At 50.0% G+C, this 14,552-nt stretch overlaps 1 protein-coding gene across 1 annotated transcript in view; it reads right to left on the bottom strand.

Annotated features, from left to right (window-relative positions):
• COL22A1 (collagen type XXII alpha 1 chain) overlaps positions 1-14,552 on the bottom strand; it is a 229,402-nt gene that overhangs the window by 120,874 nt on the left and 93,976 nt on the right. Inside the window, exons 17-22 of the mRNA XM_027972868.3 lie at positions 8,000-8,053; positions 7,340-7,384; positions 5,729-5,773; positions 5,439-5,468; positions 5,125-5,178; positions 409-462 (exon numbers count right to left, since the gene is read on the bottom strand). Coding sequence (XP_027828669.2) covers positions 409-462; positions 5,125-5,178; positions 5,439-5,468; positions 5,729-5,773; positions 7,340-7,384; positions 8,000-8,053 — 282 coding nt within the window. The remainder of the gene's footprint in view (positions 1-408; positions 463-5,124; positions 5,179-5,438; positions 5,469-5,728; positions 5,774-7,339; positions 7,385-7,999; positions 8,054-14,552) is intronic.

Here is a 14,552-nt window from a genome sequence, read left to right as displayed (position 1 = left end):
CTCAAGAGCACCTGAGAGCCTATGGGCAGACCTCTATTATCTCATGGTTATTTTTTCTTATTCTTTCCTCAAGGCTTAGCTCAAACATCACCTCTTTCAGGAGGCCCTGGATGGCCCCCAGCTTGGGTCAGTATTCTCAGGATTGAGTGTCCCCTGATCACACAGAGATGTGAGTTTCTATGTACACGACTCATGGAAAACCACACACTCGTCTGCAGGAGATGAGCCAGGACCCAGCTCGAGGCTGCCCATCCTCAGCCACTGTCGAACTCAGCTAACCCTTCAAGTTGCTTCCAGCATTCATCTCAACCTCAGGAGACCGGCACCATCTCCTCTGTGTGAGCAGCTAAAATGGGGAGTGTGGTGTGGCTGAGTTGGGGCACCAGGAAAGAAACACAGTTTACTTACTCGGAGACCTTGCAAACCGGGAGGTCCGTCCTTGCCTTCTGGACCCATCAGACCCTTCAGGAGGAAGAGAAAGGGGAAAAGAACAACAGAGATGGATCATGGTACACACACACAGTAGACACCACAGGATATACTTTGTCTGGACACTCCCATTGGATAGGAAAATACCACCCCGTTCAAATGGGGAACCTGGGAGGTCAGGAGGGGAAAAAAAAATAAAACAAAAACCATCTAATTCCACCAAGTCTGTAACACTTAAACATGTGCACCTATCCGATGTAATTAAGTGTGATTGACAACCAAGACATAGGCACCATCGTTCACGCTCTAAAGACAAGCACAGTAAGGACCAAATGCCCTGGCGCTCTGCATCAAGTGCACGCAAGACAGCGTCCGGAACCCAAGTGTCTTTAGCTCTAAGCCTGGTGCCTTTGTTGCTGTATCTTGATGGCTGGGCAAGGACGGGCTTGGGTTATCTGACCCTCCATCCACAGTGATATCCAAACTGACTGTCTGCATAAATAAATGAAATTGTGTGAGCGCCTAAGAATTGATGCTTTTGAACTGTGGTGTTGGAGAAGACTCCTGAGAGTCCCTTGGACTGCAAGGAGATCTAACCAGTCCATCCTAAAGGAGATCAGTCCTGGGTATTCATTGGAAGGACTGATGTTGAAGCTGAAACTCCAATACTTTGGCCACCTGATGCGAATAGCTGACTCATTTGGAAAGACCCTGATGTTGGGGAAAGATTGAGGGCAGGAGGAGAAGGGGACAACAGAGGATGAGATGGTTGGATGGCATCACCGACTCAATGGAAATGGGTTTAGGTGGACTCCAGGAGTTGGTGATGGACAGGGAGGCCTGGCGTGCTGTGATTCATGGGGTCACAACGAGTCACACGACTGAGCGACTGAAATGAAATGAAGGAAGGAAGGAAGATCAATTTCCACCAAGTAAGGAAAACTGGCACAGGAACTGACTAAAATCCTGCCCTCTAACCCCTCACTATGTATCTCCCGCCTGATCTCAGACAAGTACACCAGGCGCCCTTGAACCTCAGTCAGCTCATCTCCAAAGTGAGGATAATATACCTTCTACTCAGTGGCCATGAGGACAAAGTGAGGAATGGGTGCAAAGGCCCTGACACGCACCCGGGTCTCCTGACAGCACCCTGGTTTATACTTACGTGCATAATGACGTCGTCTAGAATATGGCATGACATGTGGATCGGAAAGTGAAGCCTTCAGCTCTGAGACCCTATCACCAACTTTATCAGTGAACTGGGGCCAACAACTCCCTCTCTGCACTTCAAATTCCTCATTTTCAATAACATGTTGTTGTTGTTCACTCAGTCATGGCCAACTCTTTGCAGCCTTATGGACTGTAGCCTGCGAGCTCCCCTGTCCATGGGATTTCCCAGCCAAGAATACTGGAGTGAGCTGCCATTTTCATCTACAGGGGATCTTCCTGACCCAGGGATTGGACCTGTGTCTCCTATGTCTCCTGCATTGGCAAGCAGGGGATTCTTTACCCCTGAGCCACCTGGGAAGCGAGTCTATAGACTCAATAATATGACTGTCATACAAACAGCTATTATTGCCACATTTTGCATAACTATTAAGAGACAGAACTGTATTGAGGTTTAAGGTCTTTTCTCTTAATAACACCATTAAAACGAACATGTGACTGTACCAACTATAGTAATCAAAGGTTTAAATATCCCTTTCTCACAAGGATTATTCCAGTGAGATCAGGGCACACTTCAAGGGAAGCCCCTGCAGAGGTGAGTTTTCCTGAAGCATCGAGAAATGTCTCTCATTTGATCTGCCCAGCTGGTCCTTCTCTATTACATTCAATCAAACATTGATACAACTACCACAGCCCGTTTCATCTTGGGGAAGGGATGAGAGATGCACGCCTCCTCAATGGCTCCTAGCATCCGGGTGCAGAAGGTGGAGTGCTGTTTCCACTCAGAGAATGGGATGCACTTTCCACTCTCTGGGATTGCTCGTCACAAACTCAAAGTTTTCCCTTCTCAACAGAAGCTGCTGAAGCCAGGCTTTTGCTCTCCTTCAATCTAATGAATACTTAGGGAGCCACTGTTCTGCAGAAGGCCCTGGGCTAGGTGCTGCTGGGGATTCAGAAAACCAGAAATAACAACTGATCTCTGTATTGGGCTTAATAAGGCTTCCTAGAGCAGTGCTTCCTACGATCACCCATTTAACTCTCACAGCACATTAATGTAGGAGGTGACATTGATGATGATGATTTCCAGGGAAACAGAAGAGAATAAGATGGGTACAGTGATGCCATCAAGACCCAAAGCTACTCGGTGGATGAACTGGGACATGAAACCAATGCTCTGGGGCTCCTAACCCCAAGTGTCTTCCATGGCCATAGTGCTCCTTAAGAGCTCAAACTGAAATCAGGTCTCACTTGGATGTCCCTCCTAAATACTTGCTGTGGGTCACTCCTTCACAAGCATGTATTAAGTTCCCACCATGTGATAAACTGCGGATTTGAGAAATGGGAGAGATACTGGCCCTGGCCTTAAGAACTTTACACTCTAGGCCTTTCATCACTGTTCCTCATTTTTCACAAGGTCTTTCGGTAGGCTACTGGCTTTTTGAACTCCTTCCAGGGGAATTTCATCACCAACACCATGTACTGTAACTCAATCCCATTCTGTCAAGAGCATCCAGCCCCGAGAGCCTCTTCAGGACCCTGGACAGCTCCACTGAGCTGCAGGGTTGCGCTGTTCCAGTATTTGCAAGAACTGTGGGTTCAGGACCCTCTCCTTGTTCTAGAAAATGGCCTGAAGGAATGATATGAAACACTTGAATCCTCACTGCAAGTGTCAACTCACAATTATTTCTTTTTCACACTCTTTTCACTAAACTATAAAATCAGTCCATGTGCTTTCATCCTATCTCCACCCTTAAATATTTCACTTGATATAAAGCACGTGACCAAAATGTTTGAGGTTTCTTCCTTCCCTCCCTTCCTCATTTATCAAATTTTACATAAAGGGGAAAAATGCCATTAGTACATCCCAGACCCCTGAATGGGGGATCAAGAAGGCTGCCTTGGGAATAAGCAGGCCTGGGCATTGTTACCTTCTTATTCCTTAGTGGGAACCGAGAGGGAAAGTCTCTCTGCTCTGTGCAACTCGGAGGAGGTGTTGCTGCACTGTGCACTCAGGGGTGAAAAGAGGATGGGCTAGACTGCCAGATGGATCTGGGTTCAAAGCTCAGTCTTGCTTTTTAGCTATGTGACTTTGTGCAAGCTACTTACTTATATCTCTGTGCATATCTTCTTTGGTTAAAAAAAAAAAAAAACTTCACCCTTCCATACTATGCATATGTTTGCCTACAATATGTACTACAACACCAATAATCAATACTTGCCACTGACTGATCTGAGCACACTGTATTACCCACGTTATCTACTTGAAATCTCTCAACATACCGACGATGGTGGGGAGATTTGGAAATCAAGCCTCAGAAGGGTTTAAGCAAGGTATCTAAGGTTATAGAGATAGAAGGGAAGTTATTCTAACCTGAATTTTTTGATGTGAAATTTTTCTAATTATACTGGAATTAAACATCATCTCAATTCTAAAGGAAATCAACCCTGAATGTTCACTGGAAGGGCTGATGCCGAAGCTCCAGTACTTTGGCCACCTGGTGAGAAGAGCCAACTCATTGGAAAAGACCCTGATGCTGGGAAAGACTGAGGAGCAGGAGGAGGTAACAGAGAATGAGATGGTTGGATAGCGTCGTCAAATCAAAGGACATAAATCTGAGCAAACTCTGGGAGATGGTGAAAGACAGGGAGGCCTGGCGTGCTGCAGTCCATGGGGTCGCAGAGAGTCAGACACGACTGAGCGACTGAACAACAGCAAAATACATCTTCCAAGTTTCTTCCAGTTTTACCCCAGCAAAAATATACACATTTATCCTAATGAGAAATAGGCTTTATTGTAAATATGATTATAAATCTGAGTTACTTTAAATATGATCTATGGGCATTTCAAAGTAAGAGTTGTTTTATTTCCCTCAATGAAACACTCACTTGAAAGAAGCAGAAGTCTGTTACCAAAAGGGACCTGATTCGACCACCAACATGTGGAACTGACTGATTCATATTCATCATCCTTAGTATCTGAACTCACATCAAAAATGATCACAGAGTCCCTTTGAATGGCCTTTTCCCAGATGGTTATTCTTAACATTAAATTCTTAACCGAGGGAGAAACCGAAGACTGAAGTGTTCCAAGCCACTTCAAAGCCGGTATTAATTAGAAACAAGCGAAAAGCAAATGTGCATTGGAAATGATTCAACTGGTGTTGAAGTATCCAATGTTTTTATTCTGTTTTATCTGAAAGGAAGCTTAAACACCAGACTGAGCACCAGAACCCCAGCCCTGGCCAGTCTGGGCCTGGGGACTCTGGAGGCAGGCTGCCTGGGCTTCGGCTCCAGGTGCAAACTTGCTCATGCCCAACTCCCGCCTGGTGATCTCAGCCCTTGAGGCCCAGTGTCTCCTGCGCTAGATGCTTGCAACAACCCCTGTCACTCAGGATGACGGAATGAGCCTCTGAAATAACCCTGCACTCAGCAGTGAGAATGGCCATGATCTGCAAACCTAGAGGTGTGCAGAGCGGACCCCAGCCTGGGGGGGTGGGGCAGGGACGGGAAGGGTGGGGAATGACTTACCGGAGCGCCTGGTGGCCCAGGTGGGCCCTGGTGACCCCGTGGTCCAGGGGCTCCCTGGCAACACAAGCCAAACACGAATTAGCCGTGACACCCCCTCCTCATGTCCCAGGGCTCCAACCAGGACCCTCTGCTGACTATCTTCTTCCCGAGTTCCCAGCAGGGACTCAGAGACATTGGTGCGAATCAGCGTTCCTGGCGGACAGTCGATCTGACCCATCTCTGAGGGGCTCCGTCTGAGCTCAGCAAGCAGTCTCACCCCTATGCTGGTGGCCTTTCTATCTCTGCCACCACCTGGGGTCCCACATCCCGCTTACCTGCTCGCCTTTCAGGCCCTCTCTCTGCACCTGGGGGACAAACCAGATGTCAGCAAAGCTGGTGGCCTCTTCTCAATAGCCACCCTCACTCCACTCCATGGCGGGCATTTGCACAGCCATTTCTGACTTTTCTCTGATTTTATCCCATTTTCAGTGTGCAAAAGCTTCAGAGCCAGCTCTTGTCATCAGAAGAGTTCCTTGTCATTCTCAGAGGCAACAACTGTCCCAACTACACAATCCGATCAATGTCTGAGTCCGGGATTTTAACCTCAAGGGGCTGCACCACTTACCACAGAGCCTGGCAGCCCAGGGGGGCCTGCAGGACCCACGGCACCCTGCGGAGAAATGACAGGCATTTCATTATAGGGAACTATTTTGATATTGAGCTATAGCCACAATGACTGTTTCAAGTTGTAAAGCAGCCAAGATCTGTCCCAGTAACATTGCTTCAACATGAGTTGAGAGTCACTGTATCATCACTCAGGACCTCTGGTTTCTAGACCCAACAAATGCTCCAAACCATACCATGGCCGTTGGACCTTGTCTTCCCACTTCTGCTGCATTCATAATAAGCAATGAAAACTCAGCTATCTCCCAATCAGGAGGGGCCAAACATCTCTATAAATGAGGGGGAGGTTGGAATTTATAATACACACACACACAGTAGTCGGAAAGAGCTGTCACCTAGATCCAAACTTTAAGAACCATCCCCTCTTAGTGACTTGAAATAAACTACTTATGTTAGGATTTAGCATCCTCAGTGTCAAGAAACTTCAAGAATACATTAAAATCCTGACACCAGGGTAACAGAGCAATATAAATCTCAACTCTAAAAATATTTAGACAGAGAGAGAATAATTCGGCAAGAACTGAAGTTCAAGAAAAGATCAACCTTCTCCAGCCACCACTGCTCAAGAGAGGCTTTCTCAGCCCACGGGGGTCTTATTTATTTATAACTATACCCTGTTTCCGGAAGGAGTCAGAGCAGCCTTTTTCTTTTCATTTTCAGCATGTGCTGGGAAGGCGTCCGAGTCGGGCAGTGACCTTGACCTGCACTCTGCAGTGTGACACTGAGCACAAACCATGTATCTCTGGCCCAGCCCTCTTTGCTTTAGCCAGATTCCCCCCGCTGCCCGTCTCTCTCCTGCCTGTTCTCAGACCCAAAGTCTGATGTCTTTCTTAAGGGCCTAATCATCTGAAAGAAACTCCTTCTCTTGTACTAAATGCAGGGCTGGGTCTCATCACCCCTCCTGCCATAAATCCAGAGCACAGCCTGCCTTCTCCATTTCCCTTGTGACCCTGAAGGCCTAGCAAGGTAATCACCTTCATATGCTTTCATAGCACTTCACAATTTGACACACAGTTCTTTGCATTACAGAAATCCTAAACAGCAAATTCACCGAGTTAATAAGCCTTGCTGTGAAAATGTTCTAACACAGATGACTAGCAGGATGAGATGCAACCTCTATTTTATTTATGAAATACCCAGCACATTTTCAGCATTATAATTCTGGTTAAAAAAACAGTAAACCTTCCAAAGGAGAGGAGGAGAAAGAGGAAAAGGAATTTGTAAGATTTTTGTATTTGCTCCTACTCTGCCTTAGCCCAAAAAGCCATTTAAGTAGCACAACATTTTAGTATGTCCAGATGTTATATAATGGGGATTTTCATTTGTTTTTTAGATGGATTTTTATCCCCCCAAATAGAAAAACATGTTTAAATACAATAACCAGAAATTTCTTGTAGGCTGAGTTCTAATGCACGATTCACCACCTCTGTCTGCACTTTGTTCCCAGAACTCCAGCACAGCCACCCCCCAAAACACCAGCCTCGATTTGTTCAGGGGAGCAGCTCCACACCTGCTCATCAGGAGCCATCTCCCACCCCAGCACCTGGCTTACCTTCTCCCCCTGGGGCCCTGGCTCGCCAGGAGGGCCGGGTCTTCCCTGGAAAGAGAAGAACACGGGGTCCGTCAGGGGAGTGAGTGGAGATGGCAGGGCTGAGGGTAACACACCTCCAGATCTGTTCCTGGCCTTTTCCCCAGAAGGTCTCCTCCACAAGTTTTCCCAGACCGCACTTGTCGCTATAAAGTTACCCCAGGCCCACATCTCCATGTGGTCCCCTTTGGACTCCTGGATGCATTTCATAGAACACCCGTATCGGGACATTAAGAGTTCTATTAATTTGTACAGCTTCATATTATTCCCTGTGTCTATTTAATACACACCCTGATTTATTCAACTTGTTTCTTATTTATGAGCATCTGGGCTGTCTATAATCGTTTAGTCTCAGGGACAGGACTGCAACTCATGTGTCTCTCTGAACACACGCACGTTGCCTGTGGTCTTCCCGTTGATGACCAGCTGTCGTGTTACTAAGGTTAGACCAGTTTTAAAGTGGTGTGTTCTCTGGGATCCCTCCACTCTGGCCTGGAGGAGTCCATGAGTGGCAAGCTGGGGGCTGGTCATTAAGCCTCCCGAAGCCCCCAGCGGAGCAGGGCAGACTGAAGCCCACAGGCCCTACGAGCCTGACTCAGGCCCCACCCTATCCTGCCCACCTACCTGCTCACCAGCCTCCCCCTGCTTCCCGGGGAATCCATCCAGGCCTCGCTCCCCCTGGCAAAGGAAGCAAAGTGAGATGAACAACAGAGGGACACGCCCAGGGTTAGTGTCACAGAAACGAAGGGCCAGCAAAGGCATTTAGCGCTCCATTGTGCTCTGCTCTCCACCAGGCACCAGGCGAGAGCCCCCCCAAATACACACACACACACACACCAGGAGACACACACACACACACCAGGAGACACACACACACCAGGAGACACACACACACACGACACACACATACACCAGGAGACACACACACACACCAGGAGACACACACACACACACCAGGAGACACACACACACACACCAGGAGACACACACACACCAGGAGACACACACACACATACCAGGAGACACACACACACACTAGGAAACACACACACACACCACGAGATACACACACACACACCAGGAGACACACACACACACACACACACCAGGAGATACACACACCAGGAGACACACACACACACACACCAGGAGACACACACACACCAGGAGACACACAAACACACACCAGGAGACACACACAACACCAGGAGACACACACACATCAGGAGACATACACACACACACCAGGAGACACACACACACACACACACCAGGAGATACACACACCAGGATACACACACACACCAGGAGACACACACACATACACCAGGAGACACATACACACACCAGGAGACACACACACACCAGGAGACACACAAACACACACCAGGAGACACACACACACGACACACACACACACCAGGAGACACACAAACACACACCAGGAGACACACACACATACCAGGAGACACACACACACACCAGGAGACACACATACACACGACACACACATACACCAGGAGACACACACACATACACCAGGAGACACACACACATACCAGGAGACACACACACACACACCAGGAGACACACAAACACACACCAGGAGACACACACACACACACACCAGGAGATACACACACCAGGATACACACACACACCAGGATACACACACACATACACCAGGAGACACACACACACACCAGGAGACACACACACACCAGGAGACACACAAACACACACCAGGAGACACACACAACACCAGGAGACACACACACATCAGGAGACACACACACATACACCAGGAGACACACACACACACCAGGAGACACACACACACCAGGAGACACACAAACACACACCAGGAGACACACACAACACCAGGAGACACACACACATCAGGAGACACACACACACACACACCAGGAGATACACACACATACCAGGAGACACACACACACACACCAGGAGACACACAAACACACACCAGGAGACACACACACATACCAGGAGACACACACACACACCAGGAGACACACATACACACGACACACACATACACCAGGAGACACACACACATACCAGGAGACACACACACATACACCAGGAGACACACACATACCAGGAGACACACACACACACCAGGAGACACACAAACACACACCAGGAGACACACACACACACCAGGAGACACACACACACCAGGAGACACACAAACACACACCAGGAGACACACACACATCAGGAGACATACACACACACACCAGGAGACACACACACACACACACCAGGAGATACACACACCAGGATACACACACACACCAGGAGACACACACACACACCAGGAGACACACACACACCAGGAGACACACAAACACACACCAGGAGACACACACAACACCAGGAGACACACACACATCAGGAGACATACACACACACACCAGGAGACACACACACACACACACCAGGAGATACACACACCAGGATACACACACACACGACACACACACACACCAGGAGACACACAAACACACACCAGGAGACACACACATACCAGGAGACACACACACACACCAGGAGACACACATACACACGACACACACATACACCAGGAGACACACACACATACCAGGAGACACACACACATACACCAGGAGACACACACACATACCAGGAGACACACACACACACACCAGGAGACACACAAACACACACCAGGAGACACACAAACACACACCAGGAGACACACACACACGACACACACACACACCAGGAGACACACAAACACACACCAGGAGACACACACACATACCAGGAGACACACACACACACCAGGAGACACACATACACACGACACACACATACACCAGGAGACACACACACATACACCAGGAGACACACACACATACCAGGAGACACACACACACACACCAGGAGACACACAAACACACACCAGGAGACACACACACACACACACCAGGAGATACACACACCAGGATACACACACACACCAGGATACACACACACATACACCAGGAGACACACACACACACCAGGAGACACACACACACCAGGAGACACACAAACACACACCAGGAGACACACACAACACCAGGAGACACACACACATCAGGAGACACACACACATACACCAGGAGACACACACACACACCAGGAGACACACACACACCAGGAGACACACAAACACACACCAGGAGACACACACAACACCAGGAGACACACACACATCAGGAGACACACACACACACACACCAGGAGATACACACACATACCAGGAGACACACACACACACACCAGGAGACACACAAACACACACCAGGAGACACACACACATACCAGGAGACACACACACACACCAGGAGACACACATACACACGACACACACATACACCAGGAGACACACACACATACCAGGAGACACACACACATACACCAGGAGACACACACACATACCAGGAGACACACACACACACCAGGAGACACACAAACACACACCAGGAGACACACACACACACCAGGAGACACACACACACCAGGAGACACACAAACACACACCAGGAGACACACACACATCAGGAGACATACACACACACACCAGGAGACACACACACACACACACCAGGAGATACACACACCAGGATACACACACACACCAGGAGACACACACACACACCAGGAGACACACACACACCAGGAGACACACAAACACACACCAGGAGACACACACAACACCAGGAGACACACACACATCAGGAGACATACACACACACACCAGGAGACACACACACACACACACCAGGAGATACACACACCAGGATACACACACACACGACACACACACACACCAGGAGACACACAAACACACACCAGGAGACACACACACATACCAGGAGACACACACACACACCAGGAGACACACATACACACGACACACACATACACCAGGAGACACACACACATACCAGGAGACACACACACATACACCAGGAGACACACACACATACCAGGAGACACACACACACACACCAGGAGACACACAAACACACACCAGGAGACACACAAACACACACCAGGAGACACACATACATACCAGGAGACACACACACACCAGGAGACACACAAACACACACCAGGAGACACACACACACACACCAGGAGACACACACACATGACACACACACACACACCAGGAGACACACACCTGGAGAGCCCCTCCCCTCTCTACACACACACCCACACACCAGGAGAGAGAGAGACACACACACACAACCTACACATACCCCCCACACACACACCAGGAGACACACACCTGGAGAGCCCCTCCCCTCTCTACACACACACCCATACACCGGTAGAGAGACACACACACCAGGAGAGCCCTTCCCCTGCCTACACACACACACATACAGGAGAGAGAGAGACACGCACACACACACCAGCCTAGACTCTCAGTGTACTGGGGGTCAAGGGGCAAGAAGCTGCAGTGAGGCCCCAGAGCTGCTGGCAGCAGAACCACGGGTTGCTGCTCCAAGGCCTGGGCTCCCATCCCCAGAAGGGCAGGACCCCGGGACGCCCTCCCCGGGGCTACAGGAGCTCGCCCCAACACACCACCAAAGCTGTCCAGAGAGCACGCTCTTCTGGACAGAGCAGCGGCGGCTGTGTCCAACTTCTGGTCCCCAGGGAGTGGGCGCCCCTCTTTGCGACTGAGTGGACCCACTGTACACTCTGCCGACTGCCCCGAGCCCAGCGGCCCCTGGACAATCCATTCAGGCCTCACTGCCCCTCAGTCACTAGGAGGTCCTTGTGCCCACGGAGCCTCCATACCTCGTGCCTGGCAGAGCCTTTCTGGAAGATGCCGAAAGCAAGGCCGGCCTGCCCGCCCCACGCCCTCAGAGAAGGTCCTGACAGGCTCTGGCAGAGCTGGGCTCGGTGGCGAGCAGGCACTGGCTCTCTCTGGCCACTCTCCACGTCTGGGAGGCCAGGCAGCAGGATGCACCTGTCTCGAGGGGAGATGGAAACTTCCTTTTTGCTGATTTAAGAAATTTAAGAGGTTCGCAAGAAAATAAACTGTTCTAAGTACTCATCAGATATAAGAACTGGAAAGAAGCCCAAGAGATCATGCAGCCCAAGCATCTGGTTTGACAGATGGGAAAACAGAGGTGCAGAGAAGGAACCAGCTCCCCCCAGAGTCACCGAGAACATCGGCAAGGGAGCTGGGGATCAGAGTCAAAGCAGAGCTCTCAGTGCTCAGGTTATGCCTCCCTGCCGATCCTCTATGCCTTGCTGTCTCTCCCCTTCTCGTCTCCCACTCTCCATAAATATGGCCTCTGTTGCCCAGCACTGCTCTAAGCATTTTACAAACATTAAGTCATTTAATCCTCATAGCAGCCTTACATAATAGCTACTCTCTACATTGAGGAAACTTGAGACTCAGAGGTTAAATCAACTCTCCGAAGATCACACTGCTTGCAGACCCCAGGGCTGAGCCTGAAACCCAGGCAACCTGGCTCTGGAATCACCATGCAGGGCTTCCTCTGGGCCTTCTGGGCCAGACTGTAGACTAAGGCTGACGGCTGATGGCTGGACTTCCTCTCCAGGACCTGCCCTGCAGGTGACCCCCTGCTCTCCCAGCTTCCCTGCCAGGTGGCGGCTGCAGGGCTCTGGGCTGTGGCTCAGCCCTCCTGCCACATCTGTTCCCCAAACCCTGCCTGCTTCCGGGGGAAACCTTCAAATTGGACCCATCGCCCCATGCACCAGGGCTGCCCATCAAGCCTGTGCCTGGACCCCCAGTTACCCGAAGGGTCATTTCCCAGTCCCCACCTTGTACAGAGGAGCAGCAGAGGGCCACAGAGAGGCCCTCCACCCAAAACCTGATACACGGAGCCACAAGAACTCTCTCCAAAGAACAAAGGGACATGCGCCCCCAACCACCACGGCAAGGGACTCCACTGTTGAAGCTGCAGTGATGAAAGTTTGATATCCGAACAAACAGAAACCACGCTTTGTAGCCTGAGGTGAGGGGCATCACCCTGGCTCTCGCCCCCCTCCTTCCAAGGAGCCTTTGGGGACCCACACGCTTCCTGAGTCATACAACACATTCGTCTCCTTTGACCACAATCTCCCTTCTAAGGGAGCGGCCGGAAAAAACCATCCTACATTGGGAAAAATTAATAAATAAAGGCATTGGTGTGAAAATGTTCACCAAAGCAGTATTTTTTAATCATGACAAACTGGAAATAATCCTCACTGATCGATAATAGGGGAATGAGCACATAAATCACAGCCTATTCACACAGGGGGACGCTGCGCTGCCACTTAAGATAAATCATAGACGTCTGCAGCAGCACGGGCGGGGGAGACACTGCCTGGAGGAAGAGGAGACGCGACGCAAAGCAGAACACGTCACGCGGGATGATGTAGAAAGACATCGGAGACACAGGAGTGAGTCCTGCAAAAGATCAAGAAACGGGCCAGAGTGGTTGCTGCAGCTGCAGTGGGATGGTGCAATTACAGGCTGTTGTTTGTTTTTTTTCTTCCTGTTTCCAGATATGGCTGTGTGTGTGTTACGTTGCTTGAAATAAAATTAAATTTCTTAATAATTTAGAAATGTTCTATAAACAAAAGAAACACATACGCCAGGAAGACAGAACAGGGCAGGTGCTGAAAAGGGGGCTGGAACACAGCTAAGTGTGAGAGGGCCAATTTCCAGCTTTTGATCTGAAGGAGCTCAGTGAGCGGATGGGCCTGGGATTCCTGGGAATTCAATGCTCGCTGCTACCTGGGGAGGTGGGGCAGGGGGTGCCATCCTTCTCCCCACCCCCAGGGCCCCGAGCACTCCACCCATGGAAAGGTCTAGTCTGTGGATGACTTGTGACCTGGTGACATCAATATGAAGGCACAGCCAGCCTCGGCATGGAGAGTCTCAGCTGAGGTCAGGTCACTGCGCTCAGTCCACAAGGCTGAGCGTGGGTCACCAAGGCCACAACTGTCCCCGCACCCCCTTCCCTCCATTGAGAGTCAGCGTCCCCGAGGTGTGGAGAACACAGGCCAGTTGCTAAGGAAGATGTGAGTCCCCAGCAGCAACTGGAACTTTTTGAATCCCAATCCAGGGCACTTTGAAAACCCCTCTGGCCCGGAAACCCCAAACTGTCTCTGC

Source organism: Ovis aries, chromosome 9 (assembly GCF_016772045.2).
Source record: "Ovis aries strain OAR_USU_Benz2616 breed Rambouillet chromosome 9, ARS-UI_Ramb_v3.0, whole genome shotgun sequence".
Classification (NCBI taxonomy): domain Eukaryota; kingdom Metazoa; phylum Chordata; class Mammalia; order Artiodactyla; family Bovidae; genus Ovis; species Ovis aries.
This window is presented reverse-complemented; position numbering and strand designations above follow the sequence as displayed.